The following is a 15,272-nucleotide window of genomic DNA, read 5'->3' as shown; positions in this document are numbered from 1 at the left end:
GTTCCTCACCTTGAAATTTGGGTAAAGGAAAAAGAGAGTACAGTGCTGTAATGCCTGTGATTTTTATGCCTGATATTAGACTGTATTGTATAAACATAACATAAATTTTAAGATTTTGAACATCAGAGTGAATTATTAAAACCCCACAATTAAAAACCTATATTAGAGAATCTATATGTGTTGTCTGTGGATTTTTCAAAGCATATGAAATGGGGGGAGGGGTTAATCCAGTGTGCAGAAGGCTGCCTCCTCTCTAGGCAATGGTTCTGTTGTTGTAACATGGTTGTACTTTTTTACACTCCTGTTAAGGTGTTTGAAAGGGAGGTTTCACTAGCAAGCAGCCCCCTCCCCCTCTTCTGACACTTTGGGATCTTTTCCAGAGAAAGTCTGTACCACAAAAGGGCTTTTCGGTTCAATGGAAAAGATGTAGGCGTCATGTGACTCATCTAAATGGATGCTGGTGCTCAGAAGCCTGACTGCTGATTGGTGCAGCATGCAAAACAGAGGAGGTGGCCCAGTACTTAAAAAACATGGGCTGCAGTTGCTCTGTTTCTTTAGGGAACTCACAGGGAGATGGGTCCAATTGCTGGAGTTGAGGGCATTCCTCATTGAAAGAGACTGAATGCTAACCTGTACACTCAATTCTGAGTGTTATTGAGTTCTCTTGGAACTTAATATGATCTGACTGTGTTCAGGTTCGTAACAAGTCTTCCTGCCTGAAAAAAGAAACTACAGGGTCTGATTTTCTTCAGTCAAGTGAGCCAGAGAAGAATTTCTTTTCCGGTTACCTCTCTTATCCACCAAGATCTACAGAAGCTCCACGGAACTGTGAAACTATGGGGCTAACTCTGTGTTCACCCCATTATTTTTTTCTGGATCCTTACAAAGCATTCTCCTGTTTGCACTCTGAAGTGCAGAGTGCAAACAAATTGATGCTCTCAGCAAAATGATGCCATAATGTGTGTTTTCCCTTGATTATATTGCTTCAGGTTGCAGAGGGGACTCTTGCATGTCTGAATGCGCCCTCAACTAAAACAGCTCCTGCCATGTAGAAACTAGTATATTTGGGAGAAGGGTTTGGTTGAGACTTCTCCCTGACATGCAATTTCATTGTGTACAAATATTTCTTTTTCCTTTGAGGAAGCACTTAAAAATGCCACCTATCCAGTCTGAGATGAATGCAGTCTAGGGAAAAAATATTTCTCTCGATCCTGTCAATGTATAAACAGGTTCCAAGCCCTAGTAATTTGGACTAACCACAAAAAAGATGGTATAGAGCAGTGCTTCCCAAACGTTTTTGCACTGGGACGGACCCACTTTTTAAAAGGACAGCCTATCATGACCCACGGGAACAAATAAAAGGAGATCTAGAAAGAAATATTTTACTAAATAATTGATAGTAATTGGGGCCCTGTGCTTCCGAAGCTGCTAGACACTTTAAGTATAGTTTATGTGTGTGTAGACATTTGCTAGATTCTCTCTAGTAATGGAGTCCTTAGAAACTCCCTAAGAACTGTTCCCCAAAACCTTTCCAGTGTACTCAGAAGGCTGAACTGGAAAGCAAAATGTGAAGTTAGGAATTTCCAGGCCAGACAAAAGGCTGAAACTGGGTTTGTGCTAATTACTAGAGAAAATTAAAAAACATGATATTTTAATTTGGGGATATGAAGACTACCTCATACCACAGGTTAGCATTCCAGCTACCAATTTTCTTCTAGGCAAATGTGCTTGCAATTTTTTTTTTAGTATTTCAAAAACATTTCATGACCCACCAAAAATCAGCTTGCAACCCACTGGTGGGTCCCAACTCACAGATTGGGAAACACTGTTATAGAGGTTGGGTCTTAGTTTTAAAACTGATTTTAATTGGTCTTTTTTGTTCAGTTTGGTTTTATGCCCTAAGCCAGGGGTGTCCAAAGTTTTTGGCAGGAGGGCCACATCAGCTCTCTGACACTGTGTCGGGGGCCGGGGGAAAAAAAGAATTAATTTACATTGAAAATTTGAATAAATTTACATAAGTTTACATAAATGAATATATTAAAGATGAACTTATATGAATGAATAAAGGTCTTGCAATAGCTCAATGCCTATAAAAGGCCTTGCACAAAGCAAAGTTGGCCTTTCCTTTGCTGCCACTACTGCATCACAGATGTGAAAGAGCAAGTAGTGGAGGGAGCTCTCATCCCACAGCTCACACGAAAGGTCAAACAGTCGCCCTCACGCTGAGAGAAGTTGCATTGGGCCAGTACGGGCTTCAACAAATCTCTGGAGGGCCAGAAGCTCATTGGAGACTGGGGGTTCCCTGAGGGCCGCATTGAGAGACCTCGAGGGCCGCAAGTGGCCCCCGGGCCGGGGTTTGGGCACCCCTGCCCTAAGCCTTTGAAATGGGGTATACAGTATACTAAACACTTGGATAAATGAAACCATGTTGAGAACTATTTTTACAATCTGCCAGTTTTTCTCCAGAGCAGTGGTTCTCATGCATTTAGCACTGGGACCCACTTTTTAGAACGAGAATCTGTCAGGACCCACCAGAAGTGATGTCATGACCGGCAGTGACATCATCAAACAGGAACATTGTTAACAGGCTGCAATCCTACCCACACTTACCCAGGAGTAAGTCCCATTTAATATCATTGTTAAAAGAATATACATAGTAGCTTGTTAAAAGTATAGGTCAGTAACATTTCCTCAAATGCAGTCACATACCATGGTAGTATCAAGTCTAATATATTAAAAATAAAATATTGAAATGAGTAGGGACCCACCTGAAATTGTTCGCGACCCACCTAGTGGGTCCTGACCCACAGTTTGAGAAACACTGCTCTAGAGGACCTCTTTTTGATTTCTATCAGTTAATCAAGGCTCCCATTATCAGTAAAAATGATTCTGAATTCAGGTGTATGAATTTAATAGAGCCACGAAGAAAACACATAGGAAATCTCCCCCCCCACACACACACATGTCAAGTTTGTTACACCCAACATTTTTCAGGATGAATAATGTCTTGTGAACTATGTTTTTTTAACAGCTGTGTTGCTTGGTTGCCATTCTGCAAAGGTTTAATATACGTAGTTGATAACATCAAGATCAGAGTCTCCATATTTCTGCCCCCAGCTGCTGTGCCATAGAGAAGGAAATTGGTCCTAGTTAGTGATCATCACTTCCTCCTTTTTGTTCCCAGAGGTTAAACCGCAGTTTATTCAGGGCAGATGTAATGCTATGTCATTTGATGTATAAATAGCTTTTCCCTCTACAAACCCCAGCATAAATGTTAGTTTCAACGTATACCTGAAACAAACTGGGTTTCCTGTTGTAGCAGTGGTACCTTCTGGGATTAAAATTCAACAGTAGTTTAGAGCAGCTTGACATAAAAAGGATAGTCAGGGACTTTAATTTACTGAATTTAATCCCTCACTTTGCAGAGATTATTTAAAAATGAGAGCAATAAAGTCTTCTTTAAAAATACTGTGGCATGATTCAGCTGAAGTTGAGCATTTTCAAGTTTTATTCATTTCAGAAAGAAAGATGTTTACTTCCCATTGATTTCAGTGGTATTTAAATGCATGTAACTTTGGATGGATCATCGCCAAAGTGTGTAGAGTGACATCTAACAGCCCAATCCTAACACCCCAATGCCTGGGACGTGGGGTTGCAGTGGCACCGAAAATGGCTGCTGCCGCATCTTGTGCGGTCCAGGCAGCCGGCGGCAGCTCCTCAGGAGAAGGGGACTTTCATCCTCTTCCCCTGGGTAAAGTGAGTATAAAACTGGGTAAAGATCCAGGTAAAGCCTACTTGAAATGGGACTACTACTTGATTCTCTGCCAACCAAAAGGTCAGCAGAGAATCAAGAGCCTCCGTGTTGGGTGGTGAGCCTGGCACCGAGGCTCTGGATCTGGTGGAGCAAAGCTTCACTGGTCCCGCCTCCCTCTCTGCCTGCTCCCTCCCCCCAGAATGTCTCCCCACCCTCCGCCCATCTCCCCTTTCCTTGGAACGCCTCCTCCCCACCTTCCCCCATGCCCCCACTTACCTCACTGGTGCTCGACAGTCCACGTAACTGCCAAATGATGGAGCTCTGGTGGCCGCCTGGCGCTAGGCCTGGTGGTAGGGCCTGCAAACATGCCTTCTGGCACATTTTCAGCAGTGCACACCAGCAGTAAGCCGGCATGCACTGTTCAGGATTGGGCACTTACACATTAGGGCAAAAACTAGAATTGTTGATAACAGTTGTACATTTCTTAACTTTGCAGTTTATAGTGTTAGGTGAATTTTTCTGCAAAATAATATCCATGACCTGATTTTACACTACCCTGTCCCAAAAAGGTGAAAAGTATGAATATGCACAAATAAGCAAACACATTTTAAGGTCTAATTTTGGTTCTCCACCTTCTCTTCTCAAATATCCTTGTAAATATAGTCTTTCATGTAAAACAACTTGCAAGCTACCCTTCTGGGGGGAAAAAGAGCGAATGAAAGAAAAATGTGGACAAATTTAAATTAATCTAGATTGAGATTTTGAATATTATAATATTAAGTATGCTTATTTGGGAATCAGTTCATCTGAGACCAGTGGGATTTATTACCAGGTAACCATGTAAAAGACCGGGATGTAATTTATCTGTTTTTCAAGTTCAAGTTGGCTCAGAGATCAAAATGTGGAGGAAAAAACATAACACCATCATCTGCTCCCAGGTTTCAGAGGAAAGTCTGTAATGGGCGCATGTCATTAAAAACTGTTTGATGATGAATCATAAGCAAAGTGTTTATGAAAACTGATTGTAAATTAAGCTTTTATAATGGAAAATCAAGCTTTTGATCAGAAAATCAAAGTTTTACTATTCGCCCACAATTTTTGCGTGTTAACTAAAATGCAAGAATTTGTAAATGGTGTTGTGGGTTGTGGGTGGTGGTGTGTTGGTTATGGTGATAAAAATGTGTTCTTTAATGTTGTGGGTTGTGGGTGGTGGTGTGTTGGTTATGGTGATAAAAATGTGTTCTTTAATGCAAAAACAGTGCTGATTTCCAAATCAGAATTTGAAAGCCTGTTCTGTCTTCTCTTTGTTTTAGTTATTTCTGAGCAGAAATGATAACTGCCGCTTAGTTGTCACTGTCATTGGTGGTGAGCAAGTGATAAGCATTTACATCCTCATTTGCCTCCTGTTGCTTTCTTTACCTGATAAGAAACCACTTTCTATTATAGCTGACTATAATGGGTTCTGGGAGTCACAGTTATTGCATAATAAACATGACCTCTGCTGCAGACGTGGTTTCAAGGTAAAACCCTGAAATGTATAGCTTCACCACATTTAGCTTGGATTTCTGACTTTGATTTAAGGGGCAAAATAAGAATGTGCTCATCTAGTATCATTTTTACTTTCCAAAATGCCCTAACGAGTGTAGAGCTTTCTCCCTTGCAAGAAGTAACACCATGCCCTCTGAAGGTCCTATACAGCAGATTCAGAAGAATTCCTCTGGAGGTGAGAATATGTGCTTGCTTTTTAGGTGTGATCCAATCCTTACAACATATGAGCCTGTATTGTCCCCTTTATAAGGACGTCCGTTCAGTCTTAAGAGTCTTCTTGATAGGAGAGTGGGTTGGGCTGACTTGGAAAAAATTCAGTTTATCCTTTCAGGGGATAATGAAGATCATTCCATGAAAGTGGCATCTTTACTGAATCTAATTATTAAGATGAGGCGGTTAACTGCCGTTGCAAAGGAAGGATGGTGTTTTTGTTTATTGGTTTTTATATATGTCTATAAGGTATGATGATTATCTAATGTCAAGTGAAGGTCTGTTATACCATCATTTTCACTACTCATTTATTTAAAGCCCATATAATCAATCAGCTGCTGTCATACACAGCCATAATCCTTTCATTCTGCCCTCTGGTCCCCTAGCAACTATATTTTCAGAACCAAAGCATATATAGTTTTATATGTATGCAAACAAAAGTATGTAACATATCCTCTAAATCAGTCTCCTTGCCAGAGAACTGGAAGGTAGCCAGTGAAATACTAAATTTAAAAAGAAATCCAGAGGCAGTCTAAATTGCAAACTGGTCAGTTTAATGTCTGTTCCAGGGAAACTAGTGAAAGGCATAATTAAGGATAAAATTGTTAAGCATATAGAATGACCCTTGCTGAAGGAGAATCAGCATGGTATCTGCAAAGCTACGCCTCACTAACCTTCTGGAGTTCTTGGAGACTGTCAACAGGCATTTGGATAGAAGTGTTCCAGCTGACACAGTGTACTTGGACTTTCAAAAAGCTTTTGCCAAATCCCTCACCAAAGGCTCTTGAGTAAAGTTCGGACAACTTGTTCTTTTATTGATAACTGGTTAAAGAATAGGATTCAGAAAGAAGGAATGAGTGAGCAGTTTTTGCAGTGGAGAGAAGAAAGAAGTGGGGGCTCCCAAAGATTTATATTAGGACTATATTATTAACTTGTTTGTAAATGATCTGGAATTAGGGGTAACCAGTGATGTGGCCAAATTTGCAAATGATACCAAACTGTTTCAGAGTGGTAGGAACTAAACAGATTGTGAAGAACTCTAAAAAGATTTCTTCATACTGGGTGAATGGGCAACCAGTTTGCAAATGCAGTTTGTGATTAGTAAGTGTGAAGTGGTGCATCTTGGGGCAACAAACCCCAACTGTGAAGAACCAGGAGAGAGAACTTGGGGTTGTAGTGGATAGCTCAGTGAAATGGAAATGTCGACCTAGTGCACGGTGGTGGTGAAGAAGGCAAATTCCATGCTGTGGGGTCATTAGGAAAGCGACTGAGAAGAAGATTGCTAATACAGTATTATAATACCTCTATATCAGTGGTTCCCAAACTGTTGGTCGGGAACCACTGGTGAGTCATGACCTGATTTTTGGTGAGTTGCCAAAGAGTGATGGAAAGATCAGATACTGTGATTAGGGTGCTGATCACCCTGCAAAGACCTCAACTCCTGGAATTTGCAAGCATGTGTGAATAGAGAGAGAGAAATGTTTGAGGGTCTTTTTCTGGTTATTACTTATAAATAAAATATTATTTTCTAGATCTCCTTTTTTAAAAGTCTAGTAAACCTAGATGGGTCTCAATAGAATGTCTTTTTAAAAAGTGGGTCCCAGTGCTAAAAAGTTTGGGAACCACTGTTCTATATAAATTTGTGATGTGGCCATATCGGAAATATTGTGTGCTGTTCTGGTCACCACACCTCAGGAAAGATAATGTAGAGCTAGAAAAGGTGCAAAAGAGGACAACTGAAATGACGAAAGTGGCTGGAATACCTTTTTTTTTTTTTTTTTACAAGATAAGTCTACAGCATTTGAGACTATTTAGCTTGCAAAAATAATTGGTGATTAAGGAGAGGATGTGAATGAGACTTTAAAATCATGCAGTGTGTAAATACACAGTAGAAGTTGTCTTCCCCCTCTCAGGCAGGGGCCATCCAGTGAAAATGACTAGCAAGAGATTTAGAACAGGCAAAAGGAGATACTACACATAGCTCAGTGGTTCTCAAACATTTAGCCCAGCACCCACTTTTTAGAATGACCCTGGAAGTAATTTCATGGCTGGAAGTGACATCATCAAGCAGGGAAAATTTTTAACAATCCTAGGCTTCAATCCTATCCACATTTACCCAGGAATAAGTCCCGTTGACTACCATTGTTAAAAGCATATACATTGTAGCCTGTTAAAAGTGCAGATCTGCCCAAATGCAGTCACATACCATGTTGGCATCAAATCTAATGTACTAAAAATAAAACATTGAAATGAATGGGGACCCACCTGAAATTGGCTCGCAACCCACCTCATGGGTCTCGACCCACAGTCTGAGAAACAGTGACATAGCTCATAATTAGTCTGTGGAATTCATTTTCACAAGAAGTGATGATAGCCACTAGATTGGATGTATTTAAAAGGGGATTGGACAAATTCTTGAGACAGGCCACTCCCCAGTTATGAGTCATGATGGCTATGTGCTATTTCCGGGTATGCCACTGAATACTAGTTGCAGGGGAGCAGTGGCGGAAGAGAACATATTGCCATACTCTCTTGCTTGTGGGCTTCCCAAAGGCAGCTGGTGAGCCCCTGTGGGAAGTGGGATGCTGGACTAAATGGGCCTTTGGCCTGATCCAGTTGGGCTTTTCTTATGTTCTTATTAAAATCAGTGGGATTTTTTTTTTCTTTACAACAAGTGCCAAAAACACAAAAGTGTGTTTTCTTTGCAACAAGAACTGAGATACTTCTGTAGAAATTACGGGTGGATTTTGGAACTCTGACAATGTCAGTCTTCATTGTTACTTTTTTCATCAAGTCTAGCTCTTCCATTTGTTAAATAGCTGTGATTTCTGAACTTGCACATCTAGAGCTTTCAATAGCTGACTCAAGGTTTTTTTAATGCCTTTGATTAGGATAAGATTGCAAATAGTGTATCTTTCCGGCTCACCCAACCAAATCAGGCCATGGCCTCAGTGTATTACTTGTGTGACTTTCAGTGCCAAACAAGTTGCCTATTTCTTGGGGTGATATTGCAATCTGCCGTCAGTCACTTCTTTTGGGCAAAACTGCCACACCCATGATGGACTGTATACAGAAAGCACAGCTCATTCTGAGTTTGCAACAGCTTCTAATTATGGCAGGTGGAACTTAATAGATTGGTATTGATTAGATTGGAGTATCTTGTTTGGTACTGGCTAGACGGAATATCTTGTTTGTCAAGGTTGGAAGGACTGGGAGAAGAGATTGTTTCTAAGCCTGGTCCAGAAAGCAATCCTACAAATCTGCCTTAAACCTCTGGATTTTTGTGCTTCTTCCTAGGCCCAAGGTCTCTTTTTGAAGACTACTCAAGTCAGCCTCCTATAGGCACTTCCTGTGCAATTATTTAATGATAGCCAGCAATTATATAGCACTTAAATGCTGTGGAGTCATTCTTCTTGGAACATCCAAGATTGTTTTTACGAGTACTTACACGTTCTAGGTGAAGAATTCTCTGGTGTTACCAAGTTAGCACTGTGCCCACAAAGGGCTTCACAAATTGTGCCTTTTCAGACAGAATGTATACCAGCAGGACATTTAAGGAGGAATGTGGCTGGCTCTAGTTTCCTAAAACATATACCCAAGTTTTAAAAGGGGTGGGGTCAGGACTCTTCTGATGTTTTGCAGGGTACGCTACAAGAATGGATCGTGTACCCATTAATATTGTACTATATGAGGCAGTCCTAAGGGAGCATAACAGGGGTGATCTTGTTGTAATATAACATGAAAGACATTGGGTTTGTAGTTTATGTGATGAAAAAGCAATTGCTTTCCAAGCCAGGGATTAATTTCAATATTGAAGAGTGGGGACAATATGTAGAGCCACCTTTTGATGCCACTGTATCCCAACTTCTAATCTGTAAAACGGGGCTAATAGTAGCCTACTTGGTTATTATTCTTTGGAAATGGATTTAGAGGAAGAATTGACACTGAGGGCTAGTGGTGTATATAGCATTAAAAACTAAAATTTGCTGAGTCAGCTTTTGGACAACAGTCTGGCAAACCTCTGCAAATTGCTCTACTAATGAAGTCTTTATCTCCATACAGGATTTGCTTTGATTGCTGAGATTTGATAATCTCTGATAAATCACTCTTATATGATATCCGTCTTCTAGGAATATTGCTAGTAATTATTATACTATGTTTTTCTTTGGAAATTTTATTTTTTTCTCTCTCAAAGCTACTATTTGGGAGTAGCTTTAATCCAATTTTTAAATTATTGATATTATTATTAGACCCGGTCCTTGCTGAGTGTGTTCGAAGAAGATGCAGGAACGCTTACAGAGTACACCAATCAGTTGCTTCAAGCAATGCAGCGCGTCTATGGGGCTCAGGTAAGTAGTTTGCATTGGCTTCTCTTTTAGTGCAGCAATTCCTGATCAGCCCTGTGAATGAAAGAAACTGCTCCTTTCTTTATCCAGAATCATGTGTATAGAAGTGTCAAGGCAGTGAGGCCCAGCCCTGGCAATTGTTGAGTTTTTGTTTGCTTGTGATGTTATTACTAGGTGTTGAGACAACTCCCATAAATGCCAGGTGGCACGTTTGGAGCTTGGCATCTCATGGGGCACACCTTCCTGGAATTCTTGGGTATTTGTACACTTATTTTAAACATCACAGATGTGCCGTAGTAAGTGGAAATGCTGTCAGGAATGGAGATGGGATTTGGTGATGGTTGCAGTTCAGTGTTGTTTCCATAGTGTAATGGGTAGATGAGAAACATGGAGCAGACCAAATTGTTATATTATTCGATGGTTAGAAGTGAGTTAGACTTTGCTTTACCATCTTTAGAACCATAGCTTGGAGAGAATTTTATTTATCTGTGTGGTCAGCTTAGTTTGTTTGTTATGTAATAGACATAGCTGTTCGCCCTGAACTTCAGCAGTAGTTCAGCCTGTTATACACTGAACTAGTCCTAAAATGAGCAGACAGAGCAGTTTATTTATTGTAGTAATATTATGCTACATTTACATTAAACATGTCCAGTTTTGAATCCAAAATATGACCTTGGGACAAAGGTGTACTGAGCAGCAGAATTTTGGTCCAGATTATTTGCTGTTGATCTGGACAAAATCGGAATACTGTAAATGTTGCTGCCTGGAAGGTTGGCACTAACTCTGATGTAGTCTCTTCACATATGCAAAGGTCAGGTGCCTCCTTAAGGGGAAGCAAATACAAAGGGGGATGCATGAACTGGGGGAGGCCTGGACCCAATCCACAGATACGGGATCCACAGATGTGGCCCCCCCCTTACATCTGTTTTGAAGAGCTTCAGAAACTCTGGCCTGGACATGTGAATCGCTTTGCATCTCAAGCCCTGAGATTTTGCAAAACACAGACCATCCATAGCACCAGAATAATCTCGCTCCCACATCTGGTATTCTCTTTTATGTTCAGGTTTCTTTTCTTTGCACAACTGTTAAAGGAATCAAGTGCCTTAAGTCATGCTTTCTCTTTTCTGCAGCAGCGATATGCAAAGTGGGGGGGGGGAAGGTGGAGAGAACTGGTTTGGGAATCCTGTTCTTATAGTTTTATTGCCGTAGTCTTGTTTGCATTCTTGCTTCACATCTGCAGTGCAAATGCTAATAAAATCAGAACTGATTCAAATTTCTATGAGTTTGGATGGCAGGAAGGTAGAGATTTAGCAATGTCAGGATTCCTGGTCTTGGATATAATTCTTGCAATTTAAACCAAACACTTATGGCAAACATTTGTTTTGTGATTTCCCCCCCCCCATACATAGGCCCAAAGTATTTGGAGGTCCAAACCTGCCCAGAGATGTGGAAGGGAGTGTAGAGCATGTGCTTTGCGTGACAGATGTCTCTCAGGTTCAAGCCCAGGCATCTTCGGGTAGAGCTGGGAAAGACCCCTTCCTGAACTGGATAACTACTATTATCTATCCTGAACTGGATAGACAATAGTGGGCTTGATAGATTAAAGTTCTGACTCCATGTAAGACCTCTGCATAGGATAACTGATGCTGCTGTGGAATAATCATATGTGATCTGAAGCACTGAATGTAGCAACTTCCTCCTACCCCTAGATGGTGTCCTTGGCTTAAAGTGCAAGCCTATTCATGTTTTACCTCCAAGTAAGTCCCACTGAATCCAGTAGGGTTTCTTTCTTATAATTGTGTTGACAATTGCAGCTTTGGTGTTTGAATGGGCATGACACTTTGCAGTGAGACACCATTTCTCTTTGCAGAATGAAATGTGCCTGGCAACACAACAGCTCTCCAAGCAGCTTCTCGCGTATGAAAAACAGGTATGCAATGTTCTGCCTACATCCTGATCGATCCTGATCTTTAGCAGAATAGATGAGAAAGAGGGCCTGCCCAAAGTTCCCCAGGAAATGGCAATCATGCTGACAGATGTCAATAAGACAAACTGTTGACTCATTTATAGCAGCAATATTGTGACAAAATGGTTAAGACTTGCTTGAGCTTTTGCAGAGAGCTTATTCTTGAAAATTCAGCCTCCACACTGCACATAGTAATTTCTTTTCCTTGCAAAAATGTGCTGAAATAACCTTGAGACTAATCTTCATTTAAAACGCTGTTGCGGCGGGGTAGGGGTAGGAGAGAGATGGAGAGAGGTCTGAGACCCATTGCAGCCGCCCCACCCTGTGGCTTTGGGTAGCCTGGCCTTCACTAAGGAATTGTGAGCAAGCTTCTCCCTCCTCCCCATTTCCTGATGGGTGTGTGTGGGTGTGTGTCATTCAGTCGTATGGGAGAAAGCAAAGAGGTCACTTGAACTGAGGCTAAACTTGCCCACAGTATTCCAGTGCTGGAGAGAAGGGACAGGTTCTCTCCCCCGCCTCCCCCAAACACACATACAGAGATATATTGCAGTGTGGTTCTCTTTTTCCTGTAGAGCTCAGTGGTAGTCATTCAGAACCAATTCTATTTATTTATGACTACTGTTTGTTAATATACTGTGCAATCAATGTGACCTGCAGTTTATAATGGTGGCATACAGTATAATAGACACAGTGCCAAACAGGAGTGGGAGAAAAGAAGAAAATAAGCACATGCAGGAACCACCATGTATTGTGAATGTAGTGACCAGGTCACTTCCACAGTGACCAGGTCGAAAGACCCTTGAGCTGAGGGAGACGGTTATGGTAGGGAAAGAGCCCAATGTCACTTGGTCCCAGTTTGGCTTCTGGAATGAACCTTACAGCCTCACCTCCTCCTCAGAGACAGCCAAGTGGATTCCTTATTCTTGCTTCCCTTGCAGAACTTTGCCCTGGGAAGAGGAGATGAAGAAGTCATATCCACCCTTCAATACTTCTCAAAAGTAGTGGATGAGGTAATCTGGATGTATGTATTTATAATGCAATATACCCAGCTGTGTAGAGAAAGCCAGGAGTTTTTCTTCCTGGGGTACAAAATATCATTAGCCCAGGGCATGGTTCTTTTTCTGCTTGACTCCCACATCTTTTCCCAGCTGATTTCCAAGACGTTTTAGAACAAGGGTGTCAAGCATAAGGCCCGCAGGCCAAATGCAGCCCTGGAAGCAGTTTATCTGACCTCTGTTATGAGGTCTCCCAGCATGATAATTGGGCTCTCTCATATCTTGAAAACATGAACAAGATTTGCACATTTTCTCTTCTGTTATATGGAGCTAATGAGTTTTGCTTAATGATGTCACTTCCGGCTCTCAGCAGACACCATGAATGATAACTTTGGCCCTCTGTATGAAACGAGTTTGACACCCCTGTTTTAGAACATAACTACACTATCAACATATGTAATTTGAATACCAGTGTAACTGTCATGGCTTCTCCCCAAAACCTTGGGAGCTGTAGTCAAGTGAGAATGCTGAGAATTCTCTGTATAGCAATCCCCACTCCCTTTCAGAATTACAATTCCCAGAATTCACTCAGGAGAGGAAATTACTGTATTGTTACTCCATGATATAGACATGCTCTTACAGAAGGGTGTGAAGAACTGCAGTACTGGACAATTACAAAGTACAAGTACTTGTACACATAGCCTTTTCTGTGGAATCGGCCAATCTGTTTTCCTAGTGCTGAAGCCCACTGTTTGTGCTACCTTTTTTATTTAATTACTGAACTCATTATTTGGGCTTGCTTTTTGATGCATTGTTGAAGATTCTGCAGATCGACATATGCACAGACTCAAAAATTCTGGGTTTGAAAGCCTGTGGCATTTTCCATTTAATGAAATACGTTTATACATAGTTTTAAGGCACACAAATACTCTTCCTTTTGTTTGTATACTAAATCTAGCTCAATAAATTGTTGATTTGGCTTAATGTTTGGCTTTAAAATGTTTTATCATATTTATTACTTATCAGTGGGAGCGGAGACATATGCCAAAGGGTATCTTCTGTGTTTCTCTGGCTAAGGATGGGCTCAAGACCAATTTTTTCTCTGTGCTACTAAACTATACTGGTCTGCATTTCAAACACAGGAGTTTGTGTTCTAGCTTTTGGGAACTGAGATGGTATCTCTACCTTTTGTAACTAAAAGTTGTCTTGCCTTTCAGCTTAACATTCTGCATACTGAGCTGGCCAAACAGCTTGCGGACACAATGGTTCTCCCCATCATCCAATTTCGTGAAAAGGATCTTACAGGTAATAATCATTGGTTAGATTTCTTCTAGGCTGGCTTTCCATATTTTCTACCTATCTTTTTTCATGTGACTTCCTCTAAGGAAACCTAGTGGGAATTAAGGAGACCTGGAGACACTTTTCCTATACAGTTTTTATAGCTTGAAGGAAATTGTCCTATTATTGAATGTGGCTAACTTTGCAGATCAATTATGGACCAATCCTATCCCCCCACCCTGCTGATGCTGCAACATTACAGTGGCTACTGCTGCATCCTTCTGGGGGGCAGTTTCGGAGGTCTTCTCTCAGTCAGACTCTGCTACTTGGGTCTACTCAGAAAAGCACTTGCGAATTTGCTGGCGCAGGTTCACATGGACCTGCACCACAAATTTGAATCAGGAAGGGGACTAGGATTCAGTGGCCACCACTGCTAGACCCAATCTGCCTTCACATCGCCCTGTTCTACCCTCCTATTGTATGAAGATATGATAATATACAGTCTCATAAAGTAAAGCATTAATTCTGAAATCTGTATGCTGTGAATGTCCATGGGAAGTTTGAACTAGTACTTTTCCCTGAATCACTTTCTGCCACACTAATGCACAGATTGCTTGTTTGTCTTCTGTTTTTCCCTAGAAGTAAGCACTTTGAAGGACCTCTTTGGCCTTGCCAGCAATGGTACGTTTCATGTTTTTGTCCTTCACTTGTCTGAGATTCACTGATTATGTCACTGTAGTGCATGATAGCATGAATCATGATGCTCAAATATGTTTTGATGCTTTCAGAACACGATGTTTCTATGGCAAAGTACAGCAGACTACCCAAAAAAAGAGAAAATGAAAAGGTAAGAAGTTCAAAGTCCTGGTTTTATTTATCATAATGCATTTGTGTAATCCACCTCTGTGTTAATACGGAGAAGTAGGAAAGTATCAACAGTCTAGTGTGTTGCAGCATCAGGTACTCTCAGACAATTAACTGACCCTGTGTGTGCCACTGTGCTGCTGAGTGTCATAAACAAAGGGGGGTTTGGAGACTTAGGGTTCTTGGTTTTTTGAACTTTAAAACCCTCAAGGCCCCTTGCCCAGTAGTACTGCTACCCCCCTGTACGTGCCAGTGCCTCAGTCCAGGGACACTGAGACCCTCTAGGCTTAATGCTATCCCTTGCAGGCACT

General features: G+C 41.2%; 1 protein-coding gene across 2 annotated transcripts in view; it reads left to right on the top strand.

Annotated features, from left to right (window-relative positions):
• APPL2 (adaptor protein, phosphotyrosine interacting with PH domain and leucine zipper 2) overlaps positions 1-15,272 on the top strand; it is a 35,919-nt gene that overhangs the window by 2,017 nt on the left and 18,630 nt on the right. The window contains exons 2-7 of one of the 2 annotated variants that reach the window (XM_066633865.1): positions 9,763-9,861; positions 11,729-11,788; positions 12,763-12,834; positions 14,037-14,124; positions 14,740-14,778; positions 14,886-14,944. In XM_066633865.1, coding sequence (XP_066489962.1) covers positions 9,763-9,861; positions 11,729-11,788; positions 12,763-12,834; positions 14,037-14,124; positions 14,740-14,778; positions 14,886-14,944 — 417 coding nt within the window. Of the gene's footprint in view, positions 1-9,762; positions 9,862-11,728; positions 11,789-12,762; positions 12,835-14,036; positions 14,125-14,736; positions 14,779-14,885; positions 14,945-15,272 lie in introns of both variants that reach the window. The other variant, XM_066633864.1, reaches the window with a different exon arrangement.

The sequence above is a fragment of the Tiliqua scincoides genome, chromosome 7 (assembly GCF_035046505.1).
Source record: "Tiliqua scincoides isolate rTilSci1 chromosome 7, rTilSci1.hap2, whole genome shotgun sequence".
NCBI lineage: Eukaryota > Metazoa > Chordata > Lepidosauria > Squamata > Scincidae > Tiliqua > Tiliqua scincoides.
The sequence above is the reverse complement of the archived record's forward strand: the minus strand, read 5'-3'. Positions and strand labels throughout refer to the sequence as shown.